General features: G+C 43.5%; 1 protein-coding gene across 2 annotated transcripts in view; it reads left to right on the top strand.

The window, feature by feature from the left end:
* TDRD9 (tudor domain containing 9) overlaps positions 1–20,230 on the top strand; it is a 405,241-nt gene that overhangs the window by 373,346 nt on the left and 11,665 nt on the right. For both annotated transcript variants that reach the window (XM_069734376.1, XM_069734388.1), the window contains 7 exons: positions 2,032–2,181; positions 2,689–2,759; positions 2,865–2,974; positions 3,839–3,935; positions 5,620–5,755; positions 7,397–7,512; positions 8,162–8,234. In XM_069734376.1, the coding sequence (XP_069590477.1) occupies positions 2,032–2,181; positions 2,689–2,759; positions 2,865–2,974; positions 3,839–3,935; positions 5,620–5,755; positions 7,397–7,512; positions 8,162–8,234 (753 nt within the window). The remainder of the gene's footprint in view (positions 1–2,031; positions 2,182–2,688; positions 2,760–2,864; positions 2,975–3,838; positions 3,936–5,619; positions 5,756–7,396; positions 7,513–8,161; positions 8,235–20,230) is intronic.

Here is a 20,230-nt window from a genome sequence, read left to right as displayed (position 1 = left end):
GAGGCCACATGTCCATGTTTCTGGCGAAGCCAGCTAATTTCTTTGCTGCGCTTGCAGATTATATAGGCAGGGTGGGCAGCAGTGTGAGCTCTAATTGCCCCATCTCCCCTTGTTTTTCCAGTTTTAGATAAGATATACAGGATGGATAGCAGTGTGAGCAGCATCTTCTCAAATCAGTCCTCCTGGTACCTCAGTATTAGATCAGAAAGACCGTTTGGACATCAATGTGAGCGGCCTCTTCTTACCTCCGCACTCCAGTATCTCTAGTTTTAGATCAGACAGGGTGTACAGCAGTGTGAGCAGCCTCATCTAAGCTCAGCACTTCTGTTGTTTCCAGTATTAGATCAGATAGACAGGGTGTACAGCAGCGTGAGCAGCCTCTTCCTACTTCTGCACTCCAGGATCTCCAGTTTTAGATCAGACAGGGTGGACAGCAGTGTGAGCAGCCTTTTCTTACCTCAGTCCCCCTGGTACCTCCAGTATTAGATCACATAGACAGGGAGGACAGCAGTGTGAGCGGCCTTTTCTTACCTCAGTCCCCCTGGTACCTCCAGTATTAGATCACTTAGACAGGGAGGACAGCAGTGTGAGCGGCCTCTCTTATTTCAGCATTCCTGGTACCTCCAGTATTAGAGCAGATACAGTATGGACAGCACTGTGAGCAGGCTTTTCTTACCTCAGCACTCCTGGTACCTCCAGTATTAGAGGAGATAGACAGTATGGACAGCACTGTGAGCAGGCTTTTCTTACCTCAGCACTCTTGGTATCTCCAGTATTAGAGGAGATAGACAGACAGTATGGACAGCAGTGTGAGCAGGCTTTTCTTACCTCAGCCCCCCTGGTACCTCCAGTATTCGAGCAGATAGACAGTATGGACAGCAGTGTGAGCAGGCTTTTCTTACCTCAGCACTCCTGGTATCTCCAGTATTAGAGCAGATAGACAGTATGAACAGCAGTATGAGCAGGCTTTTCAGTTTTGCAGATCTTTGTTCTTTCTTTCTTTCAGAAGCCATACTCCCTTGTTCGGCCATGCACTCCCATCCATTAGATGGTGGGGGAATGTGTCTCACCTGTTTCAGTCCCATATCTCTCCCATCATCAGCCGTCTTACGGATTGGGAGAGTTGTCCAGATCGGACAGATGGCGGCCGGGCAAAGGCTTGTGACTTTAGAAATGGAGATCAAAGCCATAATTATTAGCAAATGGAGATAAACGCTGTCAATGAGCATTTCAGCTTAAATGACTATAGGGGATTTTACGGAGACGTGGACCTGCAGGTGTGGAAACCAGCTGTCCGGTCATGCTGGGAGTTGTTGTTTCACAAGAGCTAGAGTACTGCAGGGTGCTCGTCTACGTGGCTTGTGGAATAATTCCTACTATGATGCAGACTAGGCAGTAAGAATAAGATACTAGAAGATGCTTCTTGCCAGCACTGGACACACTAGGAGGATGTTCAACAAAAGAAGGCTGGGAACACTAAGTGGTACCATGACAAGTATGTAACTAATCTATAACGTTTCCGATAAACTAAAGAGGTTGTCCACTACTAGGCTAACTTCTTGGGTGGACGCTGTTCCTGTGATGCCGGCACTCGCTTTCCCGCAGTTGTGACACGTGGTGTACAGCGCTCAATCATCGATGGCGTCCCTGTCCCCGCCATCAGACAAATTGAACATGAAGAGGAAGTTGGGGATTAGCTGCAGACCGGACTGAAGGCAGGGACAGTGACGCCAGCGCTGATTGGGTACCACGGGTCTTAACAACTGCACTGAAACCCTGGGACCACGAGCACCAACACCTCAGGAATGGGAGGTGAGTATAAGGGTTTTTTTTTTATCGGGGCCAAGCGTGGGGAATGAGAACGAGTTGTGCTAGTAGTGACTAGCTAGTAACTCCTTCAAGAATTGGCCTTAACGCACAGCTTTTGCCATGGTCGTGTGCATACAGATTGCTGTTCTGTGTTATATTGTTATAGGTGGGGACAATTGTACGGATTTTCATAAACGTCATTTTTGCCTTGTTCTTTTGCAGCAAAGCAATGAAGTGCTGAGTGATCTATTCTCCAGTATTAGCAAAGGCGAGACCACACCGCACGGCTTCAGCAGAAAGGGAGACAAAGTCCTGATTGACGGCCTGCTGGAAAGCTATCAGAATAATCAGTTTGGACATCCAAACAGCAAGGTAAGAAAGCGGCACAAGGAGTATTCTGCACCTCATTGGCGTGTGGCTTTATCATTGACACTTCTTTGCACCATGTGGAGTAATACTCCAGGTATTTTATTTATTTTTTTACTACTGATCCACCTCTGGTAAATCTTGACAGGAACTCCCGGTCCTGGAGTATAGCACAACAGTTACCTTGTTATAGCCGACCTATAGACAGCATGTTAGAGCCAGAGGAGCTACATGAATTCAGTTATGCTCTTCGCCCTATTTGTGTAAAGAAAGAGACCTGTCAATCATTGTGACCTAGATGGAGGGCACCAGACCATGGCCTCCAGCGAGCACGGCACATAACCAAACCCAAGAGTCATTATTAGAGATGTGTTTTCTCTACTTTTATAGTATCGGGCACCTGTGTCAATTATTCTGCTCACTGTTTGAACAGAATGATCTTGCCGACAGGTTTCTTTTTAATAAAAATTGCTCAGGTTGATTTCCAGTTTTTGCTTCATAATTCTGTTGCAGGTTATTCTTCATGGCCCTTTCCATCCCTACGAGGTCAACTTTCATAGTATGATGAGTGTGTCCAAATTCAGGTAATTGCAGCTAATTAAGCATTGGGATCATTGTGTATTTCTATCATAGATTATTACAAAATGGAGTAGGCTATTCCATTTCAATTATCTTTATTTCTTACTTAGATCGGTATGGATTGATAAAGAAAGCATCAACTCTGTTGTTGTGAACGACTCTCCGGAAGCGACTCACCAGAGGATGTTTATCTCTGCGTCACTGACTGTAAACTCTTCCGGTACGTTTTTTTTTTGTTTTTTTTTAGTGAATGGTTTTTAAATCTGTCAATAAACATTAGATAATTGTTGTCCCATCAATGCTTTTCTCTGTAAATATGTCTCTGACAGGAGGAATCCTTAACAATATTTTTGAAGACTGACTAGGGCTAGTTTCACACTAGCGTTTAGCCTGCTGCGGACTTCCTCCTTGAAGCCCCGCTCACTGCCGTGCATCTTTGTTCAGCTCCGCCTACGGCTGCATGCGGCGTGCGCACCCTATTTTTAACATTGGGTACGCAGGCCATGCCACTGTATGCGGAAGCCGCCGCATGCGTCGTTTTGACGGTGCGACGACCTGTGCCGAACTCAACATGTTTCATTTTCGGGCAGATGCCGCACCGTCAAAACGACACTTGCGGCGGCATCCGCATGCAGTGGCATGGCCTGCGTACCCAATGTTAAAGATAGGGTCCGCATGCAGCCGTAGGTGGAGCTGAACGAACAGGCACGGCAGTGGCGGGGCTTCACGGAGGAAGTCCGCAGCCCGGATAAATGCTAGTGTGAAACTAGCCTTATAGACTTATCTTTGCGTTTGGTTTTCACCTAAAGCACAAAAATAATAAATAACTGACGATTCGGTAGTTACGTCATTCTTGGGTTTTCTTTTTAAGATTTTTTTATGGTGTAATCATTCCAAAAGTGATGGTAAATGCAGTATGTTCCAGAGGTCTCCGTATTTTAGTTTGCAATCATTCGAAGCTCGTCCGTCATAATGATGTGCTCAATGCAGAGATTTCATCATTTCCATTCATCCGAGTATTCCTCTTCAGTACATTTAGCATGGTCTACATGATTATGTGGTCATTTCCTACCTCTGTTCCCAGGGTCTATGCTCATGTTAAGAGAGACATCTCTGCTTCCATCCATCCCGGGTTTGCCGGCACTTGTCAGCATGCTGTTTGCCCCTGTGATAGAGCTCAGGTATGGGCTGTTTTTTTTTTTTTCATAGATACAGGCTTGTGCCTTTTCTACCATTGAACGTTGATAACTTTGTAAGGCTCCCTGTGAGATATTTAGATATTAGCTTTCTGCAAAAGTTATTGTATTGTTATTACCAAAGGTGACCTAACCCGCAGGAAAGTCGGATGACCTCTGGAAACAAAGTGGTCGTGAGCAACATTTTGGTATTTTTAAGACTTGTAAATAGGTTTCCCTTTGACTTAAGGTACCGTCACACTAAACGATATCGCTAGCGATCCGTGACGTTGCAGCGTCCTGGCTAGCGATATCGTTCAGTTTGACACACAGCAGCGATCAGAATCCTGTTGTGATGTCGTTGGTCGCTGCAGAAAGTCCAGCACTTTATTTCGTCGCTGGACTTCCTGCTGACATCGCTGAATCGGCGTGTGTGACGCCGATTCAGCGATGTCTTCGCTGGTAACCAGGGTAAACATCGGGTTACTAAGCGCAGGGCCGCGCTTAGTAACCCGATGTTTACCCTGGTTACCAGCGTAAAAGTAAAAAAAAAAAAAAAAAAACACTACATACTTACCTTCTGCTGTCTGTCCCTCGGCGCTCTGCTTCTCTGCCCTGTGTAAGCACAGCGGCCGGAAAGCAGAGCGGTGACGTCACCGCTGTGCTTTCCGGCCGCTGTGCTTACACAGGGCAGAGAAGCAGAGCGCCGAGGGACAGACAGCGGAAGGTAAGTATGTAGTGTTTTTTTTTTTTTTTTTTTTACTTTTACGCTGGTAACCAGGGTAAACATCGGGTTACTAAGCGCGGCCCTGCGCGTAGTAACCCGATGTTTACCCTGGTTACCGGCATAGTTGGTCGCTGGAGAGCTGTCTGTGTGACAGCTCTCCAGCGACCAAACAGCGACGCTGCAGCGATCCGGATCGTTGTCGGTATCGCTGCAGCGTCGCTTAGTGTGACGGTACCTTTAAGGTATTAAGCTATTTAACAGAAACAGAGCCTGATGCAGTAGATCCGATATCTTGCTTGATAGTGATTTACAATTGTCACCCCCTGCATATTTTACTCTTGTTTAAAGGGAATGTGCCATGAGAATGACCCATTATTTAAATCAAACTTTTGTATTACATGTATTTTGTTAAAGTTTTTTTCTTTTATATATTAGTCTGTAGTTAAAAAACAATATTCGTAATCTTGCAATTTTAAACTGGTGGTACTTGTGTTTTCAAGAAGTTTTCAGCAAGCTCTTTATCATCAAAGATAGGATGACAATGCCAGGTAACTCCTATACACAGCTGGTAACACAGGATCCTCCAATCACAATAGGCCATGTCACAGCCTCTCCCCTGCCTTCACAATGAGCTTTACATATGCTCATCATGCTTCAATACAGAACATAGTGTCAGTCAGTTCATCGCTGCTAATGTACATGTGTTTCCTGAACCATCAGGAACTTGGGCTATAAAGCTCCAGTTGCCAATGTGAAAATTGCAAGATTTCTCAATTTTAGTTTTCATAATCGTTATATGGTGGAAAAAAATTGCCAAAAATATTTTTTAAATACATAGAACACAAACACCTGATTTAAACAATAGACACATTCATTTGCTTGCTCCTGCAATGAAAAGATTTTTTCTCTTAAGGAATATATTTTATATATTTTTTTATAATTTATTCCCTGTGAAATCTTAAGAGTCAACAAGAACAGAAGAGAATATGCTGGTGTCCTTTGCGGTCTGGGATGGCATTACCGTAACCTTGCAGTTTGGCCTGAACATGACATTGAATTGGCTTTCGACGTCTGCATAAAAGTGGATGACCTAGTGAAGGTAGGCTGGTGGGACATGGATTTTCTGCTTCTATAGTGACACCTAGAGTTGGAATTTTCAAGATGGAGATGGCAACCACCAATGTTATTCAAAACCCAGGGACACATGTTTGCAGGTGTGTCCAGGGAGAGTTGTTTCCTGCACATGTAGAGAGTAATTTCCTGCACACATGGAGGGTCGTTTCCTGCACACGTAGAGAGTCATTTCCTGCACACGTGGAGGGTCGTTTCCTGCACATGTAGAGAGTCATTTCCTGCACACGTGGCGGGTCGTTTCCTGCACATGTAGAGAGTCATTTCCTGCACATGTAGAGTCGTTTCCTGCACACGTGGAGAGTCATTTCCTGCACACGTAGAGAGTCATTTCCTGCACACGTGGAGGGTCGTTTCCGGCACATGTAGAGAGTCGTTTCCTGCACATGTAGAGAGTAATTTCCTGCACACGTGGAGGGTCGTTTCCTGCACATGTAGAGAGTAATTTCCTGCACATGTAGAGTCGTTTCCTGCACACGTGGAGGGTCGTTTCCTGCACACGTAGAGAGTCATTTCCTGCACACGTGGAGGGTCGTTTCCGGCACATGTAGAGAGTCGTTTCCTGCACATGTAGAGAGTAATTTCCTGCACACGTGGAGGGTCGTTTCCTGCACATGTAGAGTCGTTTCCTGCACACGTGGAGGGTCGTTTCCTGCACACGTGGAGGGTCGTTTCCTGCACATGTAGAGAGTCATTTCCTGCACACGTGGAGGGTCGTTTCCTACACATGTAGAGAGTAATTTCCTGCACACGTGGAGGGTCGTTTCCTGCACACGTGGAGGGTCGTTTCCTGCACATGTAGAGAGTCATTTCCTGCACACGTGGAGGGTCGTTTCCTACACATGTAGAGAGTAATTTCCTGCACACGTGGAGGGTCGTTTCCTGCACATGTAGAGTCGTTTCCTGCACACGTGGAGGGTCGTTTCCTGCACATGTAGAGAGTCATTTCCTGCACACGTGGAGGGTCGTTTCCTGCACACATGGAGGGTAGTTTCCTGCACATGTAGAGAGTCATTTCCTGCACACGTGGAGGGTCGTTTCCTGCACACATAGAGGGTAGTTTCCTGCACATGTAGAGAGTCATTTTCTGCACACGTGGCGGGTCGTTTCCTGCACATGTAGAGAGTCATTTCCTGCACACGTGGAGGGTCGTTTCCTGCACACGTAGAGATTAATTTCCTGCACACGTGGAGGGTCGTTTCCGGCACATGTAGAGAGTCGTTTCCTGCACATGTAGAGAGTAATTTCCTGCACACGTGGAGGGTCGTTTCCTACACATGTAGAGAGTAATTTCCTGCACACGTGGAGGGTCGTTTCCTGCACATGTAGAGAGCGCACTCAGGCTGTAAAAGACCCATTGGATCTCCCAATTGGTGCGGCTATGAGTGAGATAACAAACTTGACTTCCGGCAACAGAAGATGAGGGGTTTTGCCTCCTGCTGAAAAAACATGAACACATGACCGAGTTGAACACTCAGGTGCATGGGGGAGAGAGGAGGGATAGCTGTCTGCTGAACATTTGTATTACAGTCAACTATCTCGTGTGTTGCCTCCTTTGATCTTGTCTGAAAATGCACATTGATGCACATCTGTCCTTCACTTTTTACAGATAAATCAGATAAGATCCTCGGTTAACAAGATAGTTGGTCAGAGTTTTGAAGGCACCATTGGTGGGAGCGACAGGACTTCACGGCTTCAGGAAGTTGCCCGAGACCATCTGCTGAGGTAAGCCTATAGACAGTGGGAGCCCTTATTCTTACCTTTTCTTAACCCGTGACTATTTTTGTTAATTGGCTTAGATCTGTCATCCATATCTAATGAGTACAACACGTCCTAATTAAATAGACTTGCAGCTGCTTTGATTTGGGACGGGTCACTAATTATTTTATGTATTGGATTGTCCTTTCACTGATGGAGTATTGAGTTGTTTGACACAGTTCGTGCTGATGTTGAATGATATTCTCCATGAGCAGGATTACATTTTTGTGGTTGAGGAGGCTCAGCTTTTTATTAATTACAGGGAGACCGTAATGTATAAATCGCTTTTTGTAGTTGGCACAAGATAATATATCTTAATGGTTCCGACCTGTGTGATCCCCAATGATCGAAGACCCTTCACTGTGTTCCTTCAGAGCTTCGCTCCTGGCCAAGATGTTTGGGAGTTGCAGCCCATCCTATTAGCTTGCAAACACAACCACTCGCTGGTCTGAAATAGACACTGTAGCCCTTTGTAAAGAAGGGGGGGGGGGGGGGTACCTTAGGTCAGACCATTGCCAATCATAAAGCCTTTAAAGGCTTGGTCATTATTAGTCAGTAAGCCCTCTTCCATTGTGTCACTTGATTGCCTTTTTGTAACTTTTCCCCCTTTCTGCAGTTTATTCCAACGGGAGAAACCTCGAGAAGTTATCCCTGCAAAGTGGTACGAAAACCTGTACCAGTGGAATCAGGTAAAGTGTCATTCCTGTGCAATGTCGGGCACTATCATCAGCTCTGGAATCTTCCCTATAAAGTAAGCTGGGCATCGATTCTACAGTATGGCCCCAACATGACCACGCATGACAACATTTTTTCATTACAAGGTCATTGGTTGGTAGTGTGGCATCAGAAACTAAATAATTGCCCTCCCACATACACTTTAGATAGCTGTTGTACGAGCAAAGATTCATGCGATTGTTTGGCTGCCAGCTACCTTGCCCATATTCGCTCTCATCTGTCATCTTATCACTTAGAGGTAATTTAAAGGGGTTTATGATGAGTGTTCCAGATTAGTGCATGAGTGTCTGTATGCATCACGGAGGCTGCCGATAGACTATAAAAGCAAAGCTGCAGACTATGTTGGAAAAACTCTTCCTGGCACTTTAATGACTGCATCTGGGAAATTCATTCGTAGCAATTTTCTGATATAATCTTGTCTACATTGCAGACTTGAAGGTACATTCCCACGGGCACGATACGCAGCGGAGTCTCCGCCATGGTATTGTGTTTCGAAAATCCTCTGCGTCCTTCAGCAGCGGTATTGCGGATGGCATTATCGTGCGCAGTTGAGAAAATCTGCAAAGTAGAACAAATGGCATTACGGATTTGACATCCGCAGTGGGTCATATCAGTAGGTTGATTTCACTCTTTGCAATGCACATTTTTTGCAATGACATTCGCAGCCTTTTTTTGACGCTCTAAATGGTTCTCTGCGGATTTTCCTCTGTGGCCAGTTTTGTAGCGCAAGGGATCGGGTAAGTTGACCTGACAAGCAGGGGCGACTGTACAATTACCCTACACAGAGCTCAGATGTAGTGTCGTGACTGAATAGTGGTAGTTAAAGGGTTATTCCACAGATTAGATGAAATCCGGCAACTAGGACCCCACCAATCCTGAGAAGAGGGCTGTGAAATACGCCTGTGGACACGTTAGCTTTGATCCCCAGCGATCACCTGTACCATGCATAGAGGATAAATTGCAAAGGTGGAAATTTTGACTGTTTCTTTCATTGTATTTTTTTTTCTTTACGTTCTTTTGTGTCATTTGAGAGAATCTTTTCTTTATTTCCCCACATGTGTGTCATGAAGTACTTTACTCTGAAATGGAGAGCATTTGCAAGGCTAAACCAGGTCATCAGACTGGATTATGCGTGTGACACTTGGATTTGGCATTTATTATTTTAATCTTCAGTATTGCCAGGAGATGCTGTTATCAGAATTCATTCAATTTCATAAAGTAATCCTCTTGCTTTGCTGGGTTAGCATGTCCTTCCAATTCCCCATTAAGGCAGGATTAACTGTCAGGGAAAAAAACTTTTTAAAAAAATCAACGAAAAAACCCTGCACTTTCATACACAGCTTGCAGCTATCGGATGAGGGGTGACGCGCTTTAGTAGGCATCTCCCAATTATTTATTCCTAGGGCACGTAAATATGTGTAAGTAGATCATTGCTCCCATATGGGGGTGACAAATCCTTTGGCTTCCTTTAAACTTCTGAAATCTTCTACTTGACACTGGAGAGTAGGGGCAGTAGTGCCGAGTGAAGGGAGTAACATGGGCATTGCACAAAACACTGACTTAATAAAGAGCGATGATTTGTCTGTGCCCGACTGAATGCCAAGCTGCGTCCATGGGCTCCCCCTGGCTCTGTGCCCTCGCTTCGGAGCAGGGGCTATGGTCCAAAGCATTGCATCTGCTACAGTAGCACCAGAGAGGTCACACATTATGTAACATGCTTTTTCTTATTTTTTCTGTGCATATAAAATAAAGGCACAAAATGAATATAAGGGAAGTATATTTAAAGGGGTGATCAAGGATTAAAAAAACATGTCTGCCTTCTCCCCCAAAACCCCCCAATATTGATAAGAGCAAGGGTGCGCGATTAATTTTCCTGAGGCGCCACATGAGAGAAAGTGAATATTTTGGAGTCCAAACCAATAGGCTAACATTAATTTTGCTCTAAATTATTAATTATTTATATTGATATTGTATCTCTTAATATTGAGCAGAATTAATCAAACTGACACCCCCTATATACCGTATGTTCCCCACACAGCCCCCTTTATACTGTATGCTACCCCACATGGCCTCCTATATGCGGATTGAGCCACTACATAGCCTCCTATATACAATTTTAGCCCACATTGCCTCCAACATATTGTGTGCTCCCCACAGTGTTTATATGTATATACAATGCGAGCCCCACATAGCCTCTATATGTATAAACAGTATGAGCCCCCCACATAGCCTCCATATGTATATACAGTGTGAGCCCCCACATAGCCTCTATATGTATATAGTGTGTGCCCCACATAGCGTTTATATGTGTATTCAATGTGAGCCCCACATATCCTCTATATGTATATACGGGGTGAGCCCCCACATAGCCTCTATATGTGTATACAGTATGAGCACCCACATAGCCTCTATATGTATATACAGTGTGAGCGCCAAATAGCCTCTATATGTATATACAGTGTGAGCCCCCACATAGCCTCTATATGTATACAGTGTGAGCCCCACATAGCCTCTAGTGTGCATACAGGGTGAGCACCACATAGCCTCTATATGTGTATATAGGGTGAACATCACATAGCCTCTATATGTGTATACAGGATGAGCGCCACATAGCCTCTATATGTGTATACAGGATGAGCACCATATAGCCTCAATATGTATATACAGGGTGAGCCCCCACATAGCTTCTATATGTATATACAGGATGAGCACCATATAGCCTCAATATGTATATACAGGGTGAGCCCCCACATAGCTTCTATATGTATATACAGGATGAGCACCATATAGCCTCAATATGTATATACAGGGTGAGCCCCCACATAGCTTCTATATGTATATACAGGATGAGCACCATATAGCCTCAATAGGTATATACAGGGTGAGCCCCCACATAGCTTCTCTATGTATATACAGGATGAGCACCATATAGCCTCAATATGTATATACAGGGTGAGCCCCCACATAGCTTCTATATGTATATACAGGATGAGCACCATATAGCCTCAATAGGTATATACAGGGTGAGCCCCCACATAGCTTCTATATGTATATACAGGATGAGCACCATATAGCCTCAATAGGTATATACAGGGTGAGCCCCCACATAGCTTCTATATGTATATACAGGATGAGCACCATATAGCCTCAATATGTATATACAGGGTGAGCCCCCACATAGCTTCTATATGTGTATACAGAGTGAGCCCCCACATAGCTTCTATATGTATATACAGGATGAGCACCATATAGCCTCAATAGGTATATACAGGGTGAGCCCCCACATAGCTTCTATATGTATATACAGGATGAGCACCATATAGCTTCAATATGTATATACAGGGTGAGCCCCCACATAGCCTCTATATGTATATACAGGGTGAGCCCCCACATAGCTTCTATATGTGTATACAGGGTGAGCCCCCACATAGCTTCTATATGTATATACAGGGTGAGCCCCCACATAGCCTCTATATGTGTATACAGAGTGAGCCCCCACATAGCCTCTATATGTATATACAGTGTGAGCCCCCACATAGCCTCCATATGTATATAGTGTGAGCCCCACATAGCCTCTATATGTATATAGTGTGAGCCCCACATAGCCTCTATATGTATATAGTGTGAGCCCCACATAGCCTCCATATGTATATAGTGTGAGCCCCACATAGCCTCTATATATATATATATATATATATATATATATATATATATATATATATATATATATATATATATATATATATATATATATATATATATATATATATATATATATATATATATATATATACACAGTGTGAGCCCCCACATAGCCTCCATATGTATACAGTGTGAGCCCCACATAGCCTCTAGTGTGCATACAGGGTGAGCACCACATAGCCTCTATATGTGTATATAGGGTGAGCCCCCACATAGCCTCTATATGTGTATATAGGGTGAACATCACATAGCCTCTATATGTGTATACAGGGTGAGCACCACGTAGCCTCTATATACAGTCCCTTGCGAAAGTATTCGGCTCCCTGGAACTTTTCAACCTTTTCCCACATATCATGCTTCAAACATAAAGATACCAAATGTAAATTTTTGGTGAAGAATCAACAAGTGGAACACAATTGTAAAGTTGAATGAAATTTATTGGTTATTTTTAAATTTTTGTGGAAATTCAAAAACTGAAAAATGGGGCATGCAATATTATTCGGCTCCTTTCACTTAATACTTTGTTGCACCACCTTTTGCTGTGATTACAGCTGTAAGTCGCTTCGAGTATGTCTCTTATCAGTTTTGTACATCGAGAGACTGAAATTCTTGCCCATTTTCTCTTGGCAAACAGCGCGAGCTCAGTGAGGATTGATGGAGATCGTTTGTGAGCAGCAGTTTTCAGCCCTGGACTTTGACTTGGCCATTCTAACACCTGGATAAGTTTGTGAACCATTCCATTGTAGATTTTGCTTTTTGTTTGGGATCATTGTCTTGTTGGAAGACAAATCTCCGTCCCAGTCTCAGGTCTTTTCCAGACTCCAACAGGTTTTCTTCAAGAATGGTCCTGTATTTGGCTCCATCCATCTTCCCATCAATTTTAACCATCTTCCCTGTCCCTGCTGAAGAAAAGCAGGCCCAAACCAGGATGCTGCCACCACCATGTTTGGCAGTTGGGATGGTGTGTTCAGGGTGATAAGCTGTGTTGCTTTTACACCAAACATATCGTTTGGCATTGTTGCCAAAAAGTTCGATTTTGGTTTCATCTGACCAGAGCACCTTCTTCCACATGTTTGGTGTCTCCCAAGTGGCTTGTTGCAAACTTTAAACAACACTTTTTATGGATATCTTTGAGAAATGGATTTCTTCTTGCCACTCTTCCGTAAAGGCCTGATTTGTGCAGTGTACGACTGATTGTTGTCCAATGGACAGACTGTCCCACCTCAGCTGTAGATCTCTGCAGTTCATCCAGAGTGATCATGGGCCTCTTGGCTGCATCTCTGACCTGTCTTCTCCTTGTTTGAGATGAAAGTTTAGAGGGACGGCCGGGTCTTGGTAGATTTGCAGTGGTATAAATACTGCTTCCATTTCAATATGATCACTTGCACAGTGCTCCTTGGGATGTTTAAAGTTTTGGAAATCATTTTGTATCCAAATCCGGCTTTAAACTTCTCCACAACAGTATCACGGACCTGCCTGTTGTGTTTTTTGGTCTTCATGATGCTCTCTGTGCTTCAAACAGAACCCTGAGACTATCACAGAGCAGGTGCATTTATACGGAGACTTGATTACACACAGGTGGATTATATTTATCATCATTAGGCATTTTGGACAACATTGGATCATTCAGAGATCCACAATGAACTTCTGGAGTGAGTTTGCTGCACTGAAAGTAAAGGGGCCGAATAATATTGCACACCCCACTTTTCAGTTTTTGAATTTCCAATAACCAATAAAATAACCAATACATTTCGTTCAACTTTACAATTGTGTTCCACTTGTTGTTGATTCATCACCAAAAATTTACATTTGGTATCTTTGTTTGAAGCATGATATGTGGAAAAAGGTTGAAAAGTTCCAGGGAGCCGAATACTTTCTCAAGGCACTGTATATATTTAGACCAGAAAAACTACTTGAAAAAATATTCAAAAACACAATTCATATAAACACAAAATATTTTATTATTTATAAGACACTAGACAAAACTAAACACAGAAATTTGGAGGAGGCACCAAATTTAAATTCCAGAAGCAATATATAAGGGCAATTGGTAAATGAGATGAATCAATATATAACAATAATCATGCCCTTGCTTCTGATTTGATTAATATTATATGCATGAGCAACCATAAGGAAAAATAAAAGGGCGTAATGAATTTAATTTATCCTGGTAAATAAATATATATGAACCCTTATGAACATTCCCAAGGTACAAAGTGCATTTTAGCAATCACTGGTAAGTAAATGTATATGAGCCCTTATAAGCATTCCAAAGGTACAAAGTGCTTTTAGCAATCACTGCCAATAGTCAAGCGGTACAAAGTGCAGAGTGTATCTAACGATCCTTACCGGTACTCATGCTGGCGTACTGTGCCTCAACCCCACACTCCAACGCGCGTTTCACACGTTGCTTCGTCAGGGAGTGAGGTATAGGGAGGGTCTTACCTGCCATTTATATACTATCAATATAGAAACCCCAAGCCAATCATGGCTGTGCTTACCAATCGGCGCATCACATGCTACCACGGCGCTGGCGTCCCCGGTACCTGTCCCGCGGCAACGTCAAAGAAAGGCGCATAGCCGCCGTCCGCGACGTCACTGTATATATTTACAGTGTGAGCCCACACATAGCCTCTATATGCAAACAGTTATTTGAAGCTGCTGGTGCCTCTGGAGTCCCTCGAACCTCAAGGTGTAGGATCCTTCAAAGGCTTACTGTGGTGCATAAACCTACTATTCAGCCACCCCTAAACAGTGTTCATGAGCAGAAATGGTTGCAGTGGGCCCAGACATACATGAAGACTAATTTTCAAACATTCTTGTTTACTGATGAGTGTCGAGCAACCCTGGATGGTCCAGATGGATGGAGTAGTGGATGCTTGGTGGATGTCCACCATGTCGCAACAAGACTGCGACGTCAGCAAGGAGGTGCAGAAATCATGTTTTGGGCCGGAATCATGGGGAAACAGCTGGTAGGGCCCTTTAAGGTTCCTGAAGATGTGAAAATGACCTCTGTAAAGTAAATAGCGTTTCTGAATGACAACTTTCTTCCATGGTATAAAAAGCAGAAACGTGCCTTCAGGAGCAAAATCATCTTCATGCATGACAATGCCCCATCTCATGCTGCAAATAATACCTCTGAGTCATTGGCTGCTATGGGCATAAAAGGAGATAAACTCATGGTGTGGCCACCATCTTCCCCTCACCTCAACCGTACAGAGAACCTTTGGAGTATCATCCAGCAAAAGATCTATGAGGGTAGGAGGCAGTTCACATCAAAACAGCAGCTCTGGGAGGCTATTCTGACTTTATGCAAAGAAATACAAGCAAAACTCTACAAAAACTCACAAATTCAATGGATGCAAGAATTGTGAAGGTTATATCAAAGAAGGGGTCCTATGTTAACATGTAACTTGGCCTGTTAGGAGGTTTTAGATTTAAATAGCTTTTTTGTTCAGTGAATGTGACCTGATAATGCTGCAAATTCCACAAATGAGCATTTTCAGTTCTTTAAAACATATCAAATGTTTAGAAATTCTACTGTGCCTAATAATTTTGAACACTGCATTTTGAGGTTTTATTAATTTTGGAGATTATACTGTTATCATTGGGAGGTTTCATCAATAAAATTTGATGTATACTCTAAAGGGTGATGACTTATTAGACTGACTGTCATTTGCACCGACCATTTAGGAAAATCCGAGAAAAATGTAATCTGCATAATAATTTGGAACATAGTGTAGAGGCTATGTGGTGTTCACCCTGTATACACATATAGAGGCTATGTGGGGGCTCACACTGGTGTTCACCCTGTATACACATATAGAAGCTATGTGGTACTCACCCTATATAACACGTATAGAGACTGTGGTACTCACCCTATATAACGTATATAGAGAATGGTGCTCACCCTGTATATACATATAGAAGCTATGTGGGGGCTCACCCTATATACACATACGAAGGCTATGTGGCGCTCATCCTGTATATACATATAGAAGCTATGTGGGGGCTCACCCTGTATACACATATAGAGGCTATGTGGGGGCTCACCCTGTATATACATATAGAAGCTATGTGGGGGCTCACCCTGTATATACATATAGAAGCTATGTGGGGGCTCACCCTGTATATACATATAGAAGCTATGTGGGGGCTCACCCTGTATATACATATAGAAGCTATGTGGGGGCTCACCCTGTATATACATATAGAGGCTATATGGGGGCTCACCCTGTATATACATATAGAAGCTATGTGGGGGCTCACAATGTAAATATATATAGAGGTTACGTGGCGCTCACCCTGTATACACATATAAAGGCTATGTGGGGGTTCACACTATATACATATAGAGGCTATGTGGGGGCTCACCCTGCATATACATATAGAGACTATGTGGGGGCTCACCCTGTATATACATATAGAAGGTATGTGGGGGCTCACCCTGTATATACATATAGAAGCTATGTGGGGGCTCACCCTGTATATTCATATTGAAGCTATGTGGGGGCTCACACTGTAAATATATATAGAGGTTATGTGGCGCTCACCCTGTATACACATATAAAGGCTATGTGGGGGTTCACACTATATACATATAAAGGCTATGTGGGGGCTCACCCTCATATCTGTTTGTGCAGATAAAAACCAAATGTATTCCCATCTCACTTATTTTCACCAGGTAAACCAATATAACTGCACAAAATGTAGAAATAAACATTTCTGACATGCAAAAACGAAACCCCCCAAAATTGGTGCCCAATATAGCCACCTTTCTTTATGATGACACTCAGCAGCCTCCATCCATAGATTCTGTCAGTTGCTTGATCTGGTTATGACCAACATTGCGTGCAGCAGCCACCACAGCCTCCCAGACACTGTTCCGAGAGGTGTCCTGTTTTCCCTCCCTGTAGATCTCACATTTTATGAGGGACCACAGGTTCTCTATGGGGTTCAGATCAGGTGAACAAGGGGGCCATGTCATTATTTTTCCTTCTTTAAGACCTTTACTGGCCAGCCACGCTGTGGAGTAGTTGGAGGCATGTGATGGAGTATGAAAATCATGTTTTTCTTGAACGATACCGACTTCTTCTTGTACCACTGCTTGAAGAAGTTGTCTTCCAGAAACTGGCAGTAAGGTCCCAGAAGTTCATCTTTGATGATACCAGCCCATACCAGTACCCCACCTCCACCTTGCTGGCGTCTGAGTCGGACTGGAGCTCTACTGATCCAGCCTCTGGCCCATCAAGTGTCACTCTCATTACATCAGTCCATAAAACCTTTGAAAAGTCAGTCTTAAGATATTTCTTGGCCCAGTCTTGACGTTTTATCTTATGTTTCTAGTTCAAAGGTGGTCGTTTTTCAGCCTTCCTTACCTTGGCCATGTCCCTGAGTATCACACACCTTGTGCTTTTTGTTACTCCATTAACGTTGCAGCTCTGAAATATGGCAAAACTGGTGGCAAATGGCATCTTGGCAGCTTCACGCTTGATTTTCCTCAATTCATGGGCAGTTATTTTGCGCCTTTTTCGCACAACACGCTTCTTGCAGCCCTGATGGCTATTTGCCATGAAACGCTTGTTTGTTCGGTGATCACGCTTCAAAAGTTTAGCAATTTCAAGACTGCTGCATCCCTCTGCAAGACATCTCACAATTTTGGACTTTTCAGAGCTCATCAAATCTCTCTTCTGACCCATTTTGTTAAAGCAAAGGAAGTTGCCTAATAAGTAAGCACACCTTATATAGGGTGTTGATGTCAGTAGACAACACCCCTCCTCATTACAGAGATGCACTTCACCTGATTTACTTAATTGGTAGTTGTCTCTCAAGCCTGAACAGCTTGGAGTAGGACAACTTGTATAAAAAGTATCATGTGATCAAAATACATCTTGCCTAATAATTCTGCACACAGTGTATATAAATATAGAGGCTATGTGGGGCGCGCACTGTATATACATATAGAGGCTATGTGGAGCGCACACTGTATACACATATAGAGGCAATGTGGGGGCTCACACTGTATATACATATGGAGCCCCCACATAGCCTCTATTTGTGTATACAGTGTGAGCCCCACATAGCCTCCATCTAGATACAGTGTGAGCACCACATAGCGTCTATATGTGTATACATGAAAATAAACACCGTGTGCACAGCTATAATATAGTGCTGAGACTAGGTACCCAAACCATCAAGTCAAATATGAAAAAGTCTTGCACTCAACTTAAGCATCAATTTGTAGATTTATTAGTAGCACCAGAAACCTTTCAGTCCATAAGGACTTTCATCAGTCACGTGCTGTGCCTATTTATGTATGGCAACAATTTCTCACTGGAGAGTAGATCACGTGTTATGCAGAAAGAAGCCGCCGCATAATATGGCTGAGATAATAGAAAAGATTTTTGGAAACACTTGAATAGTATGCTGTGGGGGTGGGGCGGTAACCATAGGTGGCCTCTTAGCAAACAGGGGCTGTAGAAAGCCGATGGAAAGTGAAGGAATAGTCCTCCAGACATGGTATCCACCTCTATATGCAGTACATAACAAAGGATCCACCATACACAATAGGTGATGTCACAGCTCATCTCCTCCTCCTATACAATCACTGATAACACCTCTATATACAGTAGGTAACACAGGATCCACCATTCACAATAGATGATATCACAGCTCACCTCCTCCTCCTGTACAATCACTGATAACTCCTCTATATACAGTAGATAACACAGGATCCACCATTCACAATAGATGATATCACAGCTCACCTCCTCCTCCTGTACAATCACTGATAACTCCTCTATATACAGTAGATAACACAGGATCCACCATACACAATAGGTGATGTCACAGCTCACCTTCTCCTATACAATGACTGATAACGCCTCTATATACAGTAGATAACACAGGATCCACCATACACAATAGGTGATATCACAGGTCACCTCCTCCTTCCTGTACAATGACTGATAACACCTCTATATACAGTAGATAACACAGGATCCACCATTCACAATAGGTGATGTCAAAGCTCACCTCCTCCTGTACAATGACTGATAACGCCTCTATATACAGTAGATAACACAGGATCCACCATACACAATAGGTGATGTCACAGCTCATCTCCTCCTCCTATACAATGACTGATAACGCCTCTATATACAGTAGATAACACAGGATCCACCATACACAATAGGTGATATCACAGCTCACCTCCTCCTTCCTGTACAATGACTGATAACACCTCTATATACAGTAGATAACACAGGATCCACCATACACAATAGGTGATGTCACAGCTCATCTCCTCTGTTGTGAATTCAGCTTTTGGGCTCCCTCTGGTGGTTTTAGAGGGTAATGCAGTTGTGACTGGACTGCAGGATTGGACAGGTGTATCTACTAATTGCAAAACTGACTGGGGTATATAGCCTTGCTGGACTCTTTAGTCCCTGCCAGTAGTCCATTGTTTTTGAAGGATTCACTTCCCTGCTGGTCTCTCCAGTTTGCTGTGCTTTTCTACAAAGATAAGTCCTGGCTTTGTTTTTGCTGTCCACCTGCAGTGGACCTTACAGTTTTGTGCATATTCATGTTTTTGTCTTGTTCAGCTTTGTCTGTGAAAGATTTTTTGCAGCTAAGCTGTGTCTCTGGAGATGCAGATATACCCCCCATGTCTTTAGTCAGATGTGGTGATTCGTATTTTCTGTGGTGGTTATTTTCTAGTGTTTTTATACTGACCGCATAGTACTCAGTTCTATTCTTTCTTTTTAGCTAGTATGGCCTCCTATGCTAAAATCTGATTTCATTTCTGCGTATGTTATTTCCCTCTCCTCTCACCGTCAATATTTGTGGGGGGCTATCTATCCCTTGGGGATTTTCTCTGAGGCAAGATAGGTTTCCTGTTTCTGTCTTTAGGGAAAGTTAGATCTTAGGCTGTGCCGAGGGGTCTAGGGAGTGTCAGGTACCCCCCACGGCTACTTCTAGTTGTGCTGCTAGGTTCAGGGTTTGCGGTCAGTACAGGGACCACCTTCTCCAGAGTCCGTCTCATGCTGCTCCTAGGCCACCAGATCATAACAGTACAACTGGCCAACAATGAGTTAATTGCATCTCAGAAGAAGCCATTTTTTTTTCCTTAGCCTGTTCCTCCCTCTTTACCTCTGGGTGGCTGCGGAACCTAGTAATAACATGAGTGTTTAGGAGTTAGTTTCTCGTGTGGATCAGCTTGCTGCTAGGGTACAGGGTATTTCAGAAT

The sequence above is a fragment of the Ranitomeya imitator genome, chromosome 1 (genome assembly GCF_032444005.1).
Source record: "Ranitomeya imitator isolate aRanImi1 chromosome 1, aRanImi1.pri, whole genome shotgun sequence".
Lineage (NCBI taxonomy): Eukaryota > Metazoa > Chordata > Amphibia > Anura > Dendrobatidae > Ranitomeya > Ranitomeya imitator.
Note: the sequence above shows the minus strand (reverse complement) of the source record. Positions and strands in the feature narration are given on the sequence as shown.